The 17,906-nt window shown below is 34.0% G+C and overlaps 1 protein-coding gene across 1 annotated transcript in view; it reads right to left on the reverse strand.

Moving 5' to 3' along the window:
• SOS2 (SOS Ras/Rho guanine nucleotide exchange factor 2) overlaps positions 1-17,906 on the reverse strand; it is an 83,809-nt gene that overhangs the window by 16,504 nt on the left and 49,399 nt on the right. Inside the window, exons 9-18 of the mRNA XM_036110616.2 lie at positions 17,456-17,583; positions 16,306-16,961; positions 15,830-15,911; positions 13,276-13,398; positions 11,701-11,804; positions 9,096-9,318; positions 6,035-6,154; positions 5,506-5,668; positions 1,715-1,832; positions 528-700 (exon numbers count right to left, since the gene is read on the reverse strand). Coding sequence (XP_035966509.2) covers positions 528-700; positions 1,715-1,832; positions 5,506-5,668; positions 6,035-6,154; positions 9,096-9,318; positions 11,701-11,804; positions 13,276-13,398; positions 15,830-15,911; positions 16,306-16,961; positions 17,456-17,583 — 1,890 coding nt within the window. The remainder of the gene's footprint in view (positions 1-527; positions 701-1,714; positions 1,833-5,505; positions 5,669-6,034; positions 6,155-9,095; positions 9,319-11,700; positions 11,805-13,275; positions 13,399-15,829; positions 15,912-16,305; positions 16,962-17,455; positions 17,584-17,906) is intronic.

Genomic DNA, 17,906 nt, shown 5'->3' on the forward strand with positions numbered 1-17,906 from the left:
GTGTTCTTATGAAGAAATTAAGTACTTAATGTTACATTGGCACATGTAAAATATCTAAAATGGCTAAAAACCAATGACAGTACTAGTAGTGGATTTTCTTTTTACTACATGGACATCAGAGAGTTTCATTCCATTTTGTAATTCATTTTTTGAAAGCATTACTTGAACCAGTTGTACAAAGAAGCAATACTCTCAAGAAAAAAGTACGTAATAATATGTATTTTTTTAAGATTTTATTTTTAAGTAATCTCTACACCCAACATGGGGCTCAAGCTTACAACCCTGAGAACAAGAGTCATATGCTCTCCCGACTGAGCCAGCCAGGTACCCCAGGACCTATTCATATTCATAACTACAGACTGTTAGCACAGAATATCTAATATTTACCACTTCTATCTAATGATTAATTATTAACTATATTATTTTTATAGTAAAGTAAGTAGCATAATGTGCGGTTATGGTATTTCTTACAGACTGCAGAGGATTTAACATGTTCTCTTTTAAAGATAAGCAAAGAAAATATTTACCCTCATTTCTGGTTCTATCCGTAAACAGTAAGGTTGATTCTGATACTGTTGAATTTCTCCCGTAATTTCAGCTACTTTCCTCCTCTTACTGAAATTGATTAAATCTTTCCCTTTCTTTTTTAAAAAATCATTATTCCCTTCTTCAGTTTTCAGAATATTTGTTAAATATATTCCTAGTAAAAAAGAGTATTTGAAGAAAAGTTATAAAATCTGTTACTTAATCAATCATTTGAAAAAACAACTGATCTAGTGAAGTTGAAAGATATCCTATAATCCAGCAATTCTACCCCTAAAATGTTGGTAAGTCTCTGATAGGCTTATTAATTAATTTTACATTAGGAATTTTTTTTAACATTTAAAGAATTTAAAATAAAAAGAAAATTAGGGTTTAGGAAAGGCTTAATTAATTTATTCCTTAGACTAACAGCCTAAAATAAAAGGGAGGATTCATTCATAAAGTCTAAGTTGTAAGTGTTAAATCTGTTCTAACCATTTTAATATTTGATTATAAATATTTATGCCAATCATCTTAAATAACGATCAATAAATTAATTTTAAGCCAATTCTGGTGATGAGACTATAAATTTATAAATTCTGTTTTCCCAAAGCCCATAATTTAGATAGAAAAAGAATTATTCCTCACTCTGGGACAGTAAGAAAGTTTTTAGCTCCTTTTTCATATGTAATTATGGATTCATTTAAATCAGTGGCTCTCAACTGGGGGCAATTTTGTTCCTTAGGGAATATCTGGGATTGTCTGGAAACATTTTTGGTTAACACAACCAGTGGGGGGTGTGTGTGTGTGTGTGTGTGTGTGTGTACACAGGCATGCATAATTGAATGTTCAAAATTCCTATGTTGAAATCCTAATGCCCGATGTGATAGTATTAGATGGGACCCTTGGGAGGTGCTTAAATCCCGAGGGTGGAGCCATCATGAATGGAATTAGTACTCTTATAGAAAGACCCCACAGAGCTCCTTACAACAACTCTATGAGATAATTATAACCTCTATTTTAAAGATAAGGAAACAGAGACTTTAAAGTTTTATTTATCAATATAAACAGCTAATAAAAGTAGATATGCTCAGATATAAAAATCAGGACAACCTGCCTTTAAAGGCTGGTCTCTTTTGGCTACAACAAACTACCTCAAAATATAAATATAAATCTATATTCAGTAACTTACCAAAAAAAGGCACACAAGGTGGATTGATTGACTTAAGTTTTACTAGGTATTTTTTAAAGTGATCTTGACTTAATTCCACAGCTTCATCCAAAATTCTCCTTTTTCTTTCCTGCAACGCCTTTAAAATATATAAATTGAGTATAACTTGTCTTTTTACAATTCAATCATATCTTATGAACACAGGGCTTGGAATTTTATAAAATTTTGCAAATATTTGAAAAATAGTTTTTTAAATTAAAGATGAGTACTATCCCTTTCTGTACTTGCCTGAAATGATTTATCTATAAATATAAAACTTAAAAACTTAGTTTTTTTCTAATATAAATTAGAGGATTAAGCAATAAAAAATTCTTCCTCAGGATCTTATTAAATTCTGATTAGCCAGAGTTTCAAATTATAGCTACAAGAGAGAAATATAATCCTAAAGCATTCGAATATTTTTCCACTGAAAGGTCTTTTGAGGCTAAGAGTAAGGTTTTGGTAAGGAGGAGAAGGCTGTGGGAGGGAGAGAAAAATTGAACAAAAATTTAGTAAACCAAATAAGCAGAATCATTTCTTTCATATTTCATTATTACATCTTTTGTTATAAATTAATTACTTTATTTTTAACCTGGTTAAGTATATACACACACACACACACATATCCACAGCACACATTGAACTTGATGGAAAACTGTCCAATATATTTCCTTTAATTTAAGGAAAAAGCAAAGGTGATTACATCCTAACTTTTATTCAGTACTCTACAGAAGTCCTAACTAGCATGAACAAGAAAAATAAAATCAAAGAAAAATTATCAGTATTCACAGAGGATATAACTGTCTGTGGAAAAAAACAATAAATCTACAATACGGAGTGTTAATGAGAGAATTCAGCAATGTTGCTGGATATAAAACCAGTAGGCAAAGATGAACTGCATTTCTAGGTATCATCAATAAAGAAAATAAGATCTTAAAAAAATATTCTAATATAAATCTAACAAAAGATGTTACGAGATCATCATCAAGAAAACCATTAAACTTTATTAAATGAATAAATAAAGGGAGAGCTATACCTGTTCATGGTTTGGAAGACTCACTGTAAAACTGTCAGTTCTCTACCAACTGAACCAATGCAATTTATAGAACCAGTGCAATTCCTATCAAACTTTCAATAAATGTATGGAAGCAACTGCCTAGCCATGTGGAACAAAACATGAAATTAGACTCCAGCCTCACTCCATACTCCAAACTTATTTCCAGCTGGATTAAGGACTGAAAGTGAAAGACAAAACATTAAGATAATAGAGAAAGATCGGTTAAATAAGACACCAAACAGCACAAATAACAAGACAAAATAGATATGTTTGACTACATTAAGAACTTTTGTCCATAAAAGACAGAAAAAAAGGTGAAAAGAGAAGCTTCAATCTGAGAAGAGACATTTACAACACACATAACTGACAAAGGATTAAAATCCAGAGTGTAAGATAACTCAGAGAGAGTCATAAGAAAAACTCAACAATTAAAAAGACAAAAAATTTTTATAAGAAGAAATACAAAGAACCAATAAACATTTATTTTTACTTTTTTAAAAGACTTTATTTATTTGACAGAGAGAGAGAGTGAGAGAGGGAACACAAGCAGGGGGAGTGGGAGAGGGAGAAGCAGGCTCCTGGCTGTGCAGGGAGCCTGATGCAGGGCTTGATCCCAGGACCCTGCAATCATGACCTGAGCCGAAGGCAGACACTTAATGACTGAGCCACCCAGGCACCCCAGGAGCGAATAAACATTTAGAAAGAGGTTCAAACTCATTAGAAATCAGGGTTTTTGTTTTTTAAAGATTTTATTTATTTATTTGACACAGAGAGAGAGAGCAAGCAAGCACAATGAGGGGGAACAGTAGAGGGAGATGCAGGCTCCCCGCTGAGCAGGGAGCCCAATATGGGGCCCGATCCCAGAACCCTGGGATCATGACCTGAGCCGAAGGCAGACGCTTAACCTACTGAGCCACCCAGGTGCCCCAGAAATCAGGGGTTTATAAACTAAAACCACAAGATTGGAAAATGAAAAGAACTGACAATATCAAGTACTGGTAAGAATGTAAAATAACTAGAACTCATACATTTCTGGTGGGAGTATAAACTGGTACAATTATTTGGGAAAACAATCTGGCATTATCTAGTAAAGCTGAAGATATCCATATCCTATTATCTAGTAACTCTACTTCTAGGAAAATAACTTAGAGAAATTTGTGCACTAGGATATATGTAGAAAATGTTCATGGTACTGTTACTGATAATAGCCCCACACTGGAAACAGTCCAAATGGCCACTAACTAGTAAATAAATAAATAAATTTTGGTAAGTTTATTCTTATAATATGATATAGCTATGAAAAAGAATGAACTATAGCAGTAAGAAGCAACCTGGATAAATTTTAGGAAGATAATGTTGAGTGAAAAAAGTCTCTGAAGAATTATATTCATATATAATTAAGAAACGTGCAAAATGAAATAGTACATTGTTTAGAGATACAAATAAGTAAAACTATAGAAAAAAGTAGAGTAATAAGCACAAAATTCATGGTAGTTGAAGGGGTGAGGATGGAGATGGAATTGGGAGGAGTTCTTAAACTGGATACCAGGTATACAGGTGTTCTTTGTATTTTTATTCCTTTTGCCTTATACATATTTTATAAATATTGTTCTGTACCCAGTATTTTAAGAAACCAAAACTTAACCTCTCAAAATAAATACACTACTTCAGAGTTTTCAAAATCAAAATTAAAATTATTAATCTATTAAATAGATTAATATTTGGCAATATTCAACTGTTAATATCCTTCATATATAAAAAGTTCATACAAATCAATAAAATGCAAACACTCAAATAGAAAAATACATACATGAAAGCAGTTTTCCCTCCACTCCCTTCTAATCATAACCCACCGAAAGAACCAATGTTAAGAAAAGAGTATGTATCTTTTCACACTCTTCTCAATGCTCATGCAATTCCACTAACATGTTTAGGGTTTGTTCTGTTTTTAATGTTACATAAAAAAGAAATCATATTATATTCATTATTCTCAAGTTTTTTTATGGCTTTTCCCCTAAAATATCACAAATATTATTTTAAGACAATACACATAGATCCTATTCACTTTTTTTCTATAGCTGAACAATATTCTACACTATAGGTGTAGAACAGCATATTCAGTCATTCTACTCAAGGACATACAGGTTGTTTCTAGTTTTCTGCTACTACAATTAATACTGCAGAAACGACGTCTTTGTACATTAACCTTATAGTCTGGCACTGTTATTTCTGGGCCCAAGAGTATATGTATTTTAATTTTAACATATACTTTCTGTATCTTTTGAATTTTCTATAAGAAACACTTAACATATACTATTGTATAATTTAAAAAAAAACAATTTTAAATTTTAGAAAGACTTCTCTCCATGTTACTCCTTCTTTGACTATATGGTGATTAATTTCTATATTTATATTTATATTAATATATAAATATATATATATATATATTTATATGTCATTTATTTGAAACAATCAATCAGTGTGCCATTGGAAAAATCCAACTGAAACTTCGTAACTTTAGGTAAACATATTAAACAGAGTCACAAGTCCCATATTCTTTGATGAATCCAAGGCATACTAGTGTATCCTGAGGGATTTAAGGGAATAAGATGATTTGTAAAGGATTTACTGAAAAAGATCGGTGGTAGAAGGAATTTCTTTTACCATCAATTGTATCTCCCCCCAAAAAGATGAAATATTTAAGCCTAAAACTTACCTCAAAAGTATGGTCTAGTCTGTATACCGACACTGAATTTACCGCACTGACTATCTCCAATACACCATTGAAATTATTCAAATCTTGAAAAACTTGCAGAATTTCTATAATTCTACTTAGTATTGCCACCCGCTCCTCAAAATTTTCTGCTTCCACAATGCACCTAAACAAAACAAAACAAAACAAAAAAATTCATGGCTTAAAAAGCAATTTCCTGGGCGCCTGGGTGGCTCAGTTGGTTAAGGGACTGCCTTCGGCTCAGGTCATGATCCTGGAGTCCCTGGATCGAGTCCCGCATAGGGCTCCCTGCTCGGCAGGGAGTCTGCTTCTCCCTCTGACCCTCCCCCCTCTCATGTGCTCTCTCTCATTCTCTCTCTCTCAAATAAATAAATAAAATCTTTAAAAAAAAAAGAAATTTCCTCACCTCACATAGAAAAGAATAAATATATTTTTAGTGAGAATTTAAGCTTATAGATGACTTAATATTATAATTATTAAGAAGTAATAAGACAGAAAAGTAAACACTTACTTTTCAAACCATAGGGTGAGATTTGTGGTATGGCGAATCATTTTTAATAAATTTGGAGAATTTATTTCTTTATCTTCTTTGGTCCATACACTCCCTACTAGTTCAGAAGGTTGGACTTTCCTGTGGAATAAAAAATCATGCAACTTAACCTACAAAGGATTAGTATCAAAATTACGTAAAGATTTTCTAACACTTAGTAAGATAAAGACAACCCAAAAGATAAATGGAGAAACACACGAACAGGTTTAAATCACAGAGGACTGGACCCAATAATCACATAAACACAAAAAAATATTTTGTCTCTTATTCAGGGAGAAGAACATTAAACCACAATGAAATCCCATTTTACTCCTGTCAGACTAATAAAAGTCTAACAATACCAAATGGGTAAAGATGTGCAGGCTCTCTCCAACACTGATATGCAAGTAAAACTGAAACAACCACTTTGTAAAGCAATTTAGCAATATCTCATAATACTGAAGATATACAACTAAATCACCCCACAAATCTATCTAGGTATCTACTCTAGATACACCAGGTTATAAGAAAACATTTATAAGAATACTCAGTGAAGCAGTCATTATTTGCAAGACTGAAAAATCACAAACAACCTAGAGGCTGGATAAATTATGGAGCATTCATATAATGGAACATCACAGTAATTAAAATAAGCAAACTAGAGCTGTATTCATCAACTTGAACAAATGCCAGAAACAACTTAAGTGCAAAACATGTTGCAGAATGATACGAAAGTATCAACTGTTTTAATATCTGCAAAACAATGCCATATATTGTTTATCAATATGTATACGTGTATAAATTATAAAGATATACATAAGAATAATAAACACTAAATACAGGAATAGTGGTTATTGGGAGAAAGAAGAAGAATAGAATTGGGAAGAATTAGTCGAAGGATTTCAATTGTATTTGTAAGGCTTTTGCTGTTCATGGGCCCTCGTTATATAATTTTCTACATTTTTTTAAATACCTGAATTATTCAGTAAGAAATCAGACCGCAGAAGAGCAGGTTAAATTATTGTATATAGCGAGCCAGGATTATGTAATTTTAAAAACTGACCAGTGTCCTATGGACTTGGCTATTAATTAAAAAAAAGTTTTTAATCAGTAGATTTGAATATAAATGGGTACTTGCAAACAGTTTTTAAAATAAGTTTTAAGTGGTTCTATAGTTTCACTAGAAATTTAGTTTACAGTGTCAATGTTTTACATATGTTCCTCTTCTTCCATGATACACATATCACTTAACAAAGGTATTTTCTGTTCTGAAAGCAGGTCCACATTGAGTTAAGTGTTATTTTTTCTGATGTCCACTCCTGGAACAGTCACTCAATAAGGAAAAATGTGATTCAACACTATTTGTTTTTTTATCTCAAGTAGCAAGTCCCTTCATTCTTACCTTTCACAAATCCCACAATATAAATAAAAACCACCTGAACTTCCAAATTATTTAAAATACAACATGACACTCTGAATTAGATGTTTACAACTGCTGACGTGTGTGCTAAATTCTGAATGGCACAGCCAAGGCAAACCAGAGGCCTAACTCTAAAGAAAGGCAAATTTTTTTAATCTCTGCTTCCTTCCTACATTCTCCATATTAGCACTAAACTTTGTATATTCTTGCTTTTCCCTTAAAAAAAAAAAATTGGCTGCCAATCAAGATAACTTCTTAAAGGTATTTGTATTTTAGAAGGGGTTCCTGAATGCAGAAAAGTTTTTGATGGAATGATAGTGGTGGGAGGTCATTTTTTGACAGAGGGGGCTGTTACCTGCAAGGCCTGTACTCTTCATAAGAGCCTGGGTTGTAAATGAAAAAAGAAAACTTAAATTAGGAAGGAGGAGAAGACAAAATGGGGCTAATGCACTGGGAAAGGACAGTGGTTTAAAAAAAGATGACAGAGGACAAAGCTGATAAAGCAAGCTGAAAGGAGAGAAGACTGCAGTTAGAAAGAAATGAGATGCTTGAATTAGTAACTTTGAAATAAGAACAATTTGGAGTGGTAACAAGATTTAAAATATGACCATGAGAGGTGTCTGATTTGGAGTGGAGAATGACATTGGAAGTCACGAAACCATGAAACTATAAAGGTTAGGTTGGGAATGGGTGATCTGCATGGATATAGGGTAATAGCAGGACACGTTTTACACGTAAAGACAGATGATGGGACACAGATAAAAGTAAAGAGCCAAGCAAAATTCTTTTTTTTTTTTTTAAGATTTTATTTGAGAGAGAGAGAAAGAGAGAGACAGAGACAGTGAGAGAGAGCACACGCAGAGGCAGAGGGAGAGGGAGAAACAGACCCCCCACTGAGCAGGGAGCCTGACGTGGGACTCAATTCCAGGACCCTGGGATCACAATCTGAGCCGAAGGCAGACGCCCAACTGACTGAGCCACCCAGGCGCCCCTAGCCAAGCACATTTCTAATGAATCTCATAAATGAAAGAAAATGGTTCAGAAGTTTTAAGTATGGTTCATCATCACACTACTTCAGAAATAACTTTTCTTCAAAGTTATCTTGAATTCAAATAGCTAAAGTATTTAAGACTCCTTTAAAAAAAATAATCTTCATTTTTCTAAGAATTTTGTTATTCCTTTGCCTAGCAAACCTAACCCAGTCAAGCTCCAAATTAAATTTTTGATTATGTAGAATCTGAAAAAAAAAAATAAAGAAGAAAGCTTGTCTTACTCAATATTCTATTTACTCAGCTGCCTTCAAGAGCCTACCATCCAACTCAAACTAAAACAATCTGAGAAAGTATTAGGAGGAGGAGGTGGGTGATTGCCTCAAAAGTGGCATTAGTGTCTACCACTCGTCATGTGAAGGACTGCTAGTACCTAATTTAGGCCTAAATAACAATAAAAGACTTTTACCTGTAGAACAGATTGTAGTTAAAAACTGTGCTATGAGCTTCCCTCCAAGCCCACGAGAATAAATGAGGCACTTTTAAGCATTCATAAATAATTTGCAAAATGTTCTGAAAACAGAGGTATGGTTTAAGATTCTTGAAAACAGAGCAGCAAATAAACATTGTCTACCTGTAGAGATCAGATTCCAAAAGTGTCAGCTGACGTGCAATTTCTATTGGATGAAGTGTCATGAGATCAAATGTTTCAAACTGTCCCGCTCTGCTGATATGCCATTCAATTGGTGGAGGTGGACTTTCAAAGGTAATATTATGGCTTATTCCATTTGCCTGAGCTTGTTTCTTTCTCCTGATGATCTTAGCAATTGACTCTACCCATTTCTTCATAGCTTTCCCTAGAAAAGAACACAAAAATACCTTTTACTTGACAGACATAACTGCAAATCTTCACATAATCTTTAATCTTTATCCAGCTTCAACAATTACCAACTTATGGCCAATTTTTGTTTCACCTAACGCACTCATGCCCTCCTTCCACTCCCTATGTTATTCTGAAAGAAATATAAGAGGGGTGCTTGGCTGGCTCAGTCAGAAGAGCATGCGACTCTTGATCTTGGAGTTGTGAGTTTGAGCACCATGTTGGGTGTACAGAATACTTAAATAAACCTGAAACAAATATGTCATATTATTTCATTCATATTTAAGTATAAAAATTAAAGACTTTTTAAAATGACAATAATATTATCATATGTAAAAATGACAATAACTTCTTAAAAGCATCAAATATCTAATTAGTGCTCTTTCCCTGATTCTCTCATAATGTTTTCTAACAGTTGGTCTGTTTGAAATAGGGTCTGAACAAGTTCTACAAATTGCACTCAGTCAATGTCTCGAGTCTCCTTTCATCTACAGGCTCTCCTTTTCTCTCTTATTTTTGTTTGCAATTTACTTGTTAAAATGGAATCATTTGCCTTGTGGTATTTCCCAAGTCTGAATTTTTCCAATTCTGTCCCTGTGGTTTCATTTGCATTGTGTCTCTGTCCCCTGTTTCTTCTGTAAATCAGACACATAGAGACGTGATCTGATTCAGGATCAATTTTTCACATGAATATTTGCAAGAATATTTCCAACAGCAGGCATATAATGTCCAGTTACTTCTTTCTAATATTACTAGGGGGTTGAAAAATAGTAATATTCTAATTCTATCATTCCTTCTTCATTTATTAGTTAAAATACATTTATAAAAAGAAACTTTCCCTCAGAGCCCCTGGGTGGCTCAGTCCGTTAAGCAGCCAACTCTTGATTTCCACACAGGTCATGATCTCAGGGTCCTGGGATGGAGCCCCACATAGGGCTCCGCACTCAGTGGGGAGTCTGCTTCAGGATTTTCTCTCTCTCTCTGCCCTTCCCCCACCACTTGCTCTCTCTCTCTCTCTCTCTCTCAAATAAATAAGTCTAAAAAAAACACTACTTTCCTTCATCAACTATTTGGTTATGCTGCAGTATAACTTATTGAAGAAAGACCGTCAGACATTAACATAACCATTTACTTGCTTTATCCTAATACATATGTGTATTTTAGAAGTTTCTTATATCATATATAGTCTAGCACCTTCATTAAGAATATAATGTGAAAAATTATTTTGGTACCATAAACAATTTTAAGGCAAACGTGATAAAAATGTATCTTAAACATCTCAAAGTTGAAGCAAAGGAATCACATTCTCTATTTTAAGTAAAATTCCCCTTAAGTAAGAACAAGTAGGAGATGAGATAAGGTAGGCTTAAAGTATTCTTAATTAATGCCTTATCCTGTGAGATAAATGTTCTTGATTCAATAATATACATTTGTTTAAATGTTCATGGCCTAGACTTTCATTTTATGGGCTGTGTGCTAAAATTTTAGGTAGGAAACTCCTATCTTTCAGGTGCTAAAAATACACCAAAAACTTTTGCAAGAGAAGCAAATATTATTTTTAAAGATTTTATTTATTTATTTTAGAGAGAGATAGAGAGCATGAACAGGGAAAGGGGCAGAGGGAGAGGGAGAGAGAGAATCTCAAGCAGACTCTGTGCTGAGCTGAGCACCGAGCCTGATGCCGGTGAGATCTCATGACCCTGAGATCATGACCTGAGCCAAAATCAAGAGTTGGATTCTTAACTGACAGAGTCACCCAGGTGCCCTGAAGTAAATACTATTTTTAAAAGTTGTCAACCATTCAAAACTAAAGAATAAGATTAAGGAGAATAAGAAAACAGATACTACTGCACATATATTTAATTAGTTGAAAGAATGGCAACCTTAAGATGAGATAAAATTTCAAATGTATTAAGTTTATTAAAGAAGACTTATGACTTCTTTTAAAAAAAGATTCTCCTAAAAAGCTTGAAAAGGCGGGCGCATGGGTGGCTCAGTTGGTTAAGCGACTGCCTTTGGCTCAGGTCATGATCCTGGAGTCCTGGGATCGAGTCCCCCATCGGGCTCCCTGATCAGCAGGGAGTCTGCTTCTCCCTCTGACCCTCCACCCTCTCGTGCGGTCTCTCATTCTCTCTCAAATAAATAAAATCTTTAAAAAAAAAAAAAAAACTTGAAAAGGCAAGGTTCCAAGACTTCAGGTGGTTCTAACATATGTGAGCTCCTTCGAGTCTATAAACCATACCAAATGTTATTTCAGCTGTTTAAAAATAAAGAACAGTTTAGCTTCTTAGAAGTCACACAAATTTAAAAATAAACTCATGCACAATGTAAGAGTCAATCAAACCTTTAAATAATATACCTCTTACACTTGAAATGAAGGATTCTAGTCTTTCAAGCAACTCCAAATCTCTTTCAAAGTCATAAAAATGGTGTTCAACCCAGTGCCGAAACACATTTAAAATCCTGAAAAAATGTAAAGCAACACATTTTAGTGAAACCTAAGCATTCAGTTATACTTCTTTCACTCCTCTAATACCATGGTAACAACTGTATATGCAAGGGCCAACATAACACTCAGAGTCTCTAATTTGTATTTAATTTAAAACCTAAGCACTTTAATGATGTGAAACAGGTCTTCAGATTAATTTATTGCTTTAAAATTATACTTTAGGGGCGCCTGGGTGGCTCAGTCAGTTAAGCGTCGGACTCTTGATTTCAGCTCAGGTCATGATCTCAGGGTCGTGGGATCAAGCCAGTGTCGGGCTCCACACTCAGCGCAGAGTCTGCTTATCTCCCTCTGCATCTTCCCCCACGTGTGCATGCACTCTCTCTCTCTCTCTCTCTCGCAAATAAATAAATAAATCTTTAAAAAAAATTTAATCTGAGTGTGGGGGAGTACAGATGCCCTATAGCTAGTACAAAAAAATTACTCCTTTATTGTTGATGGGGTAAATAAGATCATCTTTTTTTTTAATTAAAAAGAACTTTTTAAAGTATCATCCTCTTTTACAAAGAATGACATGTTAAAAGTTTTGGCTGAGAAACATATAGCTGGGAGCTCTATCATTCCAGTAAAACTGCATTTATTTGTGGCAATTATCCTGGAAAATAAATAACATACTCAGTTCCAAAGTTGCAATTTATTAGTTAACAATAATCAAGGCACCTTCATATTTACAAAGAAAAAAATATTTAGATCATGTACAACTAGGGACTGTAAAGAAGACTAATCAAAGGAGCCTCCAATTTTCAATGCTCAGTGGCAAGAAAAAAAAACAACAACACTGACTTAGGAAGTCAGACAGATACGGGTTTGAATCCTGTCCTGCTGTTCACTTTGTATGACCAATCTCAAATTACTCTATCTTGCTAGGTTCCAGTTTCCTCAGATATAAAGTAGTAACGGCTGTCAGGATGAAATAAAAATGATAAAACACTTAGGCATAAAGTAAGTACCTAACAACTAGCAGCTGCTATTATCAAATACATTTTTAGAAATTACTGATTTTTTAGATGAATGAATAAATGTCTATATATTTTGTGAGAGAATAGTAGGGTAAGAGCTAAAAATTCCATAAATATTACAAACTATGAAAAAGCCCAGCATTACTAGATGATCACAAAGGGGGAGGGAGGGGCAAGGTTGCGAGTAGGCACACTCACATGAATTTTACAATTTTTACCTAATAGGTGTCCTGGTCTGTAAGCACAATATATCACATGCCAGAGGTATCTGATGCAAATAACACAGTATATTTTAATAATTAAATTTCTTCAGGGCATTTAAGAGTAACTTCACATAGAACTTTGGAAATTTAATTTAACTACTATGAAGTCTAACAACAATACCTCTATCTTAATTAGATAACTTATATGTGCTAACTATATAATGAAAATTGAACGGTACATAAAAAACATAACATTAAGGCCAAACCTAAGTTGTACTGGTTGGACATATTCCTTGCGAAACCTTTTAAGGTCTGCACTGATTGGCTGTTCGCCTTTCTCTACGGCCAATTTATCCGCTTCAGTAGGTTCTGGCTCTGGAATTTCAAATCTAAGAAGAAAAGAAGGAAAGTGAGAGAAATTTTTTGTTGTTCATACACAAATGAAAAGGATTTCAAATACAACAGAAAAATTATCGTAATTAAGCAACCTTCTTTCCTACCATTTATGTGAAAAGTGCAATTACTGATAAACTTCCCTTTAAAGTGTTACATACTGGGTGCCTGGGTGGCTTAGTCGGTTAAGCGTCTGCCTTCAGCTCGGGTCATGATCCCAGGGTCCTGGGGTCAAGTCCCACGTCGGACTCCCTGCTCAGAGCGGAGCCTGTTTCTCCCTCTCTCTCTGCCCCTCTCCTCACTTGTTCTCTTATTCTCTCTCTCTCTCAAATAAAATCTTCAAAAAAAAATTTTTTTTAAAGTGTTACATACTGTAAGAAATTGCCCTCCAGCTTTACAGTAGGAAGGTTTAATATTCTTACTTTTATCAAAAAAAAGTAATAACTAGCACTGATCAATATAGAAAAGGTCAATGGAAAAGATCAATCTACATAAAAAAACAATCTAGTGGTGCCTGGGTGGCTCAGTCGGTTAAGCGTCTGCCTTCAGCTTGGGTCGTGATCACAGGGTCCTCGGATTGAGCCCCACATCAGGCTCTAGGCTCAGCGGGGAGTCTGCTTCTACCTCTGCCTCTGCCACTCCCCCCGCTTGTGCTCTTTCTCTCTCAAATGAATAAATAAAATCTTTAAAAAAATAATTAAAATTTGAAAAAAAAAACATAACAAAATCTGTAAGGAGTATATCCTCCTTAACATAACAGAGACAGCATATTTAATAATCTGTCCTTAGTATTTATTTTATTAAAATGAAAGTAGACATAAACTTCCTTAAATGAGTATAAATACAAGAGAAGGCTCCAACTGAATTTTAAACAATATTTGAAGAACAATATTTGAAGTGGATAAGGTAACAATCAAAAAGCTAAAACAAAAAAAAGAAATCTTGCCCAATCATAGCTAAAATATAAGTCTTAGAAATGTGCTTTCCTTATTTTGGACACTGAAATACAACTGAGTAGATCTTCATAGCATATTACAGTGATTCAGTCTGGTAAACTTACTTTCATAGTACAACATAATGACACAGGTCAAGATAAAATTCTGGTACTAAATTTTTTAAATGTGAAACAAAAAAAATTTTTTTTTAAAGATTTTATTTATTTATTTGACAGAGAGAGACACAGGGAGAGAGGGAACACAGCGGAGGGAGTGGGAGAGGGAGAAGCAGGCTTTCCGCGGAGCAGGGAGCCTGACGCAGGGCTCGATCCCAGGACCCCGGGATTACAACCTGAGCCGAAGGCAGACACTTAACGACTGAGCCACCCAGGTGCCCCTAAATGTGAAACAAAATTATTTTGGAGCCCAGATACTATCTAAAAAAGAAAAATTCAATCCAAAATTTAATTTTTAAAAACTAATCATAATAAAGGAACTGTTAAATTTTTTAGGTATAATAATGAGATTATGATTATGGTTTTTTGTTTTTTTTTTAAGATTTTATTTATTTATTTGACAGAGAGAGACACAGCAAGAGCAGGAACACAAGCAGGGGGAGTGGGAGAGGGAGAAGCAGGCTTCCCACCAAGCAGGGAGCCCAATGAGGGGCTCAACGCAGGGCTCGATCCCAGGACCCTGGGATCATGACCTGAGCCAAAGGCAGACGCTTAACGACATCCACCCAGGTGCCCCTGTGATTATGTTTTTAATAAGAATACTTACCTTTGAAATACAAATGAAAATATTTACAGATAAAATATGTTGTTTAGGATTTATTTCAAAATAATCCTGGGGTTAGGGTGTTGAAGTCAATAGGGAAACAGATGAAACATAGGTTGATAATTACAGAAGCTGGATGATGGCTTACCATACCCTTCTATTTACTCTTTTATATGTCTTGAAATTTTCCTTAATAAAAAGTCTGTTTAAAAGTGACAAGTAGGGCACCTGGGTGGCTAAGTTGGTTAAGCGTCTGCCTTCAGCTCAGGTCATGATCCCGGGTCCTGAGATCCAGTTCCGCATCAGGCTCTCTCCTCAGCGGGGAGTCTGCTTCTCCCTCTCTCTCTACCCCACCCCCTGCTCGTGCTCTCTCTCTCAAATAAATAAAATCTTTAAAAAAATAATAAAAAATAAAAAAAGTCTCTTTTAAGGAAGTATCATTTTATTGCACAAAAAAATCATTAAAATACATATTCAAAATTGGGTCTTTCTATTACTACTATAAATATTGCTAAGATCTGAAGAGACCTCTGTTATAAACAGAGATTTTAATGAGCACATTGAAGAGAACAGTAATACTACTAATTTAATGCCAAATAAATTATGTTCAAAAACAACTTGAGTACATGCTAGGTACCCACCACTTTGCAAGGAACAAAACAGTTAACTTTTTATGAAATGTTAATGTAAGTAAAATAAATATTTTTCTTACCGTTCAATCAGTAAGCTTAGCAATTCCTGTGGTTTACAAAATGAACGGTATGTAGTAAGAAAAGTACGAACAAAATTGGGATCTGAAAAGACAGAGTATAAAACAGGTTGTATGTTCAATTTATTCAGTTTCATTAATTCAAAGTAGCATATTTTGGAGGGCTTCCTTCCTTTATCTTTTTTCTGGTTCCTCCCACCATGGTCTTCCTGTCAATCATGGTATTTCTTGATAAATAAGGATTGTTTCCCGATTCAAGATTCATACAATTTTTATGAATATTTAATAATAAATGAAGTCTATAATATTATATCTTAGGGGTATTTAGTTAGTTATTTATTCCTTTTGATTCTGTAGAATTCTTTTTATATTTCAGAGGCAATCTATTTTTTCCATGCCTCAAGCATTTTTTAACATCCCTGAAAAGCTTTAGATTCTCAGCCCTAGGTAGGTAAGCATTTGCAATGAGTTTCACATACCTGCATACATATGATATGTTAACCTTTCAATTAATTTCACTACAGTTCCTCCTTTAATAATGGGGATTCCACTTCTACTTTGCAGGTTGTCTTCAAAAACAATGTTTTCCTCAGAGTCTTTTATCACAAAACGATACACTTCAGGACTTGGTAATCTCAATGGTTGCTCATTTTCTTCTTTCAATAACACTGAATCTAGCATTCGATCTAGTGTACTACGATAGTGAAGAGAAATAAGTGCAGCCATCCAATTATTTTTCTCTTCAGCAGACCTAGCAGCAAATATTATGCTATTTTCATCTTTGGATACCAACTCAAAAGCATGTTTGCACTCACAAGTATCTTCTTTATCACATATTTGTATTTTCCTCATGACAAATTTTTCTTTTAATCTGTATTCTGCACTACTATAACCTGGAAGGCGTGACTGACTATGACTGGGCTTACAGCTGATCATTAAGCCATCAAAGAGAAAAATATGTCGTTCATGTTTAGCACCAATTCGTGTCAATGGACCTTCCATAATGAATTCATTACAACACTGTCCAATATCTTTGCCTTCCCATCCATCTATGTTTTTCTGAATTTCATTCATTTTTTTAATAGCCAGATGCTTGCTTCTTAACTGACGATTATAAAAAGGGCAAACAGGATCCCTAAAAAAAAAAAAAAATCAAGATAAATTTAGCTTTTTCAATGGCTAAGCAACCCAAATTTCTTTAATTGTGAACTACCTCAAATCAAGTGACAACAATATTATAAATAACCAAACACCAGATTTTGCACACAGCATTTACTTTCTTCTACTAACTTTGCCACAACTGATACATGCCTCAATTTCATTATTGTGAAAGAGAAGTACTAGAGAAACTCTGTATTTCATTCCAAATGCCATACGAACTAAAATTACAAAGAAACCTAAATTTCTTGTATAATTATTAGATTTAGTTTTTAAAATTTTATTAAATACATCTTAACAATAAGACAATGCCAATTTTCCACAACTAAAAGACCAAAAGAAAAATGTAAAACAGAAGTATAACTTTCAAGAATGCAAGTATCACTACAAATAACACTTCTTTAGAAAATGAGGCATCAGATATAAATGAAATATGCAGAAGCATTCATATTTTCAACAGTTTGGAATTACCCAGGTCGGCGTCTAGGTGAATACTGCTTGTAAATTCGGTCCATACTACCTTGGAGATTCATAAGAGCAGTAATAGCTTGGTTCAAACATTCTCTGTCTTCCTGCTCTTCACTACATGCTTTCAATTGCTAAGAAAAACAAACAAAAATTAAACCTGCATTGCTTAATTCTTTCCCTTTCTTGTAGTTAAAGAGGAAACAGCAACAACCATTATATAAACTCTAAATGAATTTTAAATATACTTAATAAAACCAGTTACAATTTTATTTATGTATACCTGATCTCTCAAAACCAACTCTCTTTCTACATATGTAAATATAATACAGATATTAAGCACTACTGCCATAGCAATCAGAAAAAAAAGCAACTGTGAAAACCATTTGGACATTTTCCAGATACATAAAAATAGTTTAAAATATGCAAAACATGATGCTTATAAGTTGTTTTTGTT

The sequence above is a fragment of the Halichoerus grypus genome, chromosome 8 (assembly GCF_964656455.1).
Source record: "Halichoerus grypus chromosome 8, mHalGry1.hap1.1, whole genome shotgun sequence".
Lineage (NCBI taxonomy): Eukaryota > Metazoa > Chordata > Mammalia > Carnivora > Phocidae > Halichoerus > Halichoerus grypus.